This window comes from Pteropus vampyrus, unplaced genomic scaffold (genome assembly GCF_000151845.1).
Source record: "Pteropus vampyrus isolate Shadow unplaced genomic scaffold, Pvam_2.0 Scaffold105, whole genome shotgun sequence".
NCBI lineage: Eukaryota > Metazoa > Chordata > Mammalia > Chiroptera > Pteropodidae > Pteropus > Pteropus vampyrus.
This window is the reverse complement of record NW_011888886.1, coordinates 3,168,470-3,170,819: the sequence shown is the minus strand read 5'-3', so window position 1 is coordinate 3,170,819 and position 2,350 is coordinate 3,168,470. Positions and strand designations below refer to the sequence as shown.

The window sequence follows — 2,350 nt, the reverse complement described above, 5'->3', positions numbered from 1 at the left end:
CTGGACGCGATGCCCATGCACACTCTGCCTGCTCGTCAGGGGATCTCGACCGAGGGAAGGAGAACTGGGGAGGAGACTCCCAGTACTGAACGTGACTAAAGAGAAAGATGATTCCAAAATTTCCCATCATCAAACATTAGACTTTTAGGATCAAGAGTTGTTCAAATAAGTAAGCTTACAAAGTCGCTGGCTGATTTTCATAAATAACGCATTTATTAACCACATGACATTTGTGGTATTTTTGCCAGTCCCAATTAGGCAAATTGGTTATAACGGCTCATAATTCATTTTAAAATGACCTTCCTTCTGCACAGGTAACCTCTGAATGAAGTGCATCCTAAGATTTGGTTCTTTAATCAAAAAGAAAGAGCTTCCCCTGTAGAAATGAATCACCACTTCGTTCGCTAGAGTGTGAGACTAAACGGCATTAAGTCCACAGAGTGGGCAGGTCGGAGCGTGGGCAGCGACGGGGACGGGGGCAGAAGCCCGAGACCACCGCATCCAACAGGAGGACAAACCGCAATCCTGAACCTGAAGATCCTGTGCTGTTCTCTAAAACTCCATCCTACTAAATGCTGTGGAAATACCCGATCCCATAGTTCAGAAAGTCTAAGAGGCAATTTAAACATTTATAACACTGGCTTCCCTTAGCTCCAGTGGCATCCTGAAAAAAATCTCGCAGACTTATTTGTCGAACAACCTTAGACACAAAACGGAAGATCACATTCCCAATTTTTATTTCATTATTCTATTTTTCAAATCGCTCCAGAATTGGGAAGAACTATATGCTTAACCATAATTCCCAGAGAATCAAATTTAGTACTTAAAAAAAAAAAAAACAAAATCGAATAATCTACAATGCTTAAAATGAAAGTAAAATAATAATCTTTATGTATTTGTTTCATAAGTAACTTGGTTAGTAAAACAGATCTGTAAGAGTTAGATCAAATTTTTCATTTCATGGGATCTCTAGGCACTTTCTGCATAACGAATTTGGTTGGTTAGTAAAATAGATTTGTTAAGCGTTAGATCATATTTTTCATTTCATTGCATAAGCAACTGGGTTAGTCGGGAGGTAGATCTGTAAGCATCATGGAAGGCGCCCCGGCGGGGAGACACGCCGACTACCTTTCCGAAGCGTGGAAACGAGACGGCTGTGGAGGGCAAGAACTAGAGAGCCCGCCCTCGGCCACGGCTGCAGGGTGACGGGGGCTCCTGTTGCAATCTATCAGGCTACTGGATGCCACGGGATATACATTAAAAGAAAGAAAAATCATAGGTCAAATAAACGAAATTTCATATAAAAGTATGTGACCGCTCCTAACAACCACGTTTGTAAGAAAAGGAACACACTTAGACCTCTGGTAACGGCAGATGATGGATGGCATGTTGAGATCACTAAGAAATCGACAAGAATCTTCTTAACCGCAAAAACAGGAAACCGCTAAAAGACCCACTTCACTTTCTCTTTCATTCATATGCCCATAAATGATAGTTTTTCTCTGGTCAGAATTTAGTGCTTCATCAAACCACATATTGCAAGGGCTGACAATTGGTGCTGTCGGTTGTCTCTTTAAAGAAAATACATAATTCCAAGTATGGAAATGTATCTATCCTAATTTGCCTCTGACAGTGGCCTAATCCACACAATCTGACAGAGTCATTATTCTGGATTCACAGAGCAAAACATGAAAAGACAGGAAAACCTATTCAAGGTTGCGTTTTAAACATTTACTTTAAATTCTTGCAGTTAATATAAGGTGTTTGAACAGATTTTCGACCTACTAGTGGTTTCTAACCATTCCACATACTTTCTTCCTGAAGTACCCACGGTAGTGTGTTCCCCTTCCGAGGGTTTATCTCTACAGACCACGGGAGACAATGTACAAGGTTCTTTCTAGAAAGGTCTTACATCTGCACCATCCAATGTGATAGCCACTAGCCGGAAGTGGACATGGAGCATGCAAAACGTGGCCAGTCTGAATCGAGATGTTCTGTACATGTGAGATACACAGTGATTACACAGGCTTTGAATGAAAACGAGAATGTGAAATATCTCAATTTTTTTTTTTAAAAACTGATCACTTGAAATGATATTTTGGATACACTGGGTCAAATGAAATACATCATCAAAGTTAAGTTCATCAGTTTCTTTTTACATTTTCAGGATGGCTGCCAGAACATTTTAATTTCCATGTGTAGTTAGTAATTTGTTTCTGATGGACAGGACTTGTCTTTAGACTGACAGACCTCAATGAGAGGACCTCACAGGACCCCAGCCTACCCTGATTGACTGACATTCATTGTCACAGTCCTGGCCGGAAACCAGGCACGTGACATATCTATTTTT

The 2,350-nt window shown here is 40.6% G+C and overlaps 1 protein-coding gene across 1 annotated transcript in view; it reads right to left on the bottom strand.

The window, feature by feature from the left end:
- LPIN1 (lipin 1) overlaps positions 1-2,350 on the bottom strand; it is a 53,257-nt gene that overhangs the window by 44,665 nt on the left and 6,242 nt on the right. The window contains exon 5 of the mRNA XM_023533606.1: positions 1,129-1,236. Coding sequence (XP_023389374.1) covers positions 1,129-1,236 — 108 coding nt within the window. The remainder of the gene's footprint in view (positions 1-1,128; positions 1,237-2,350) is intronic.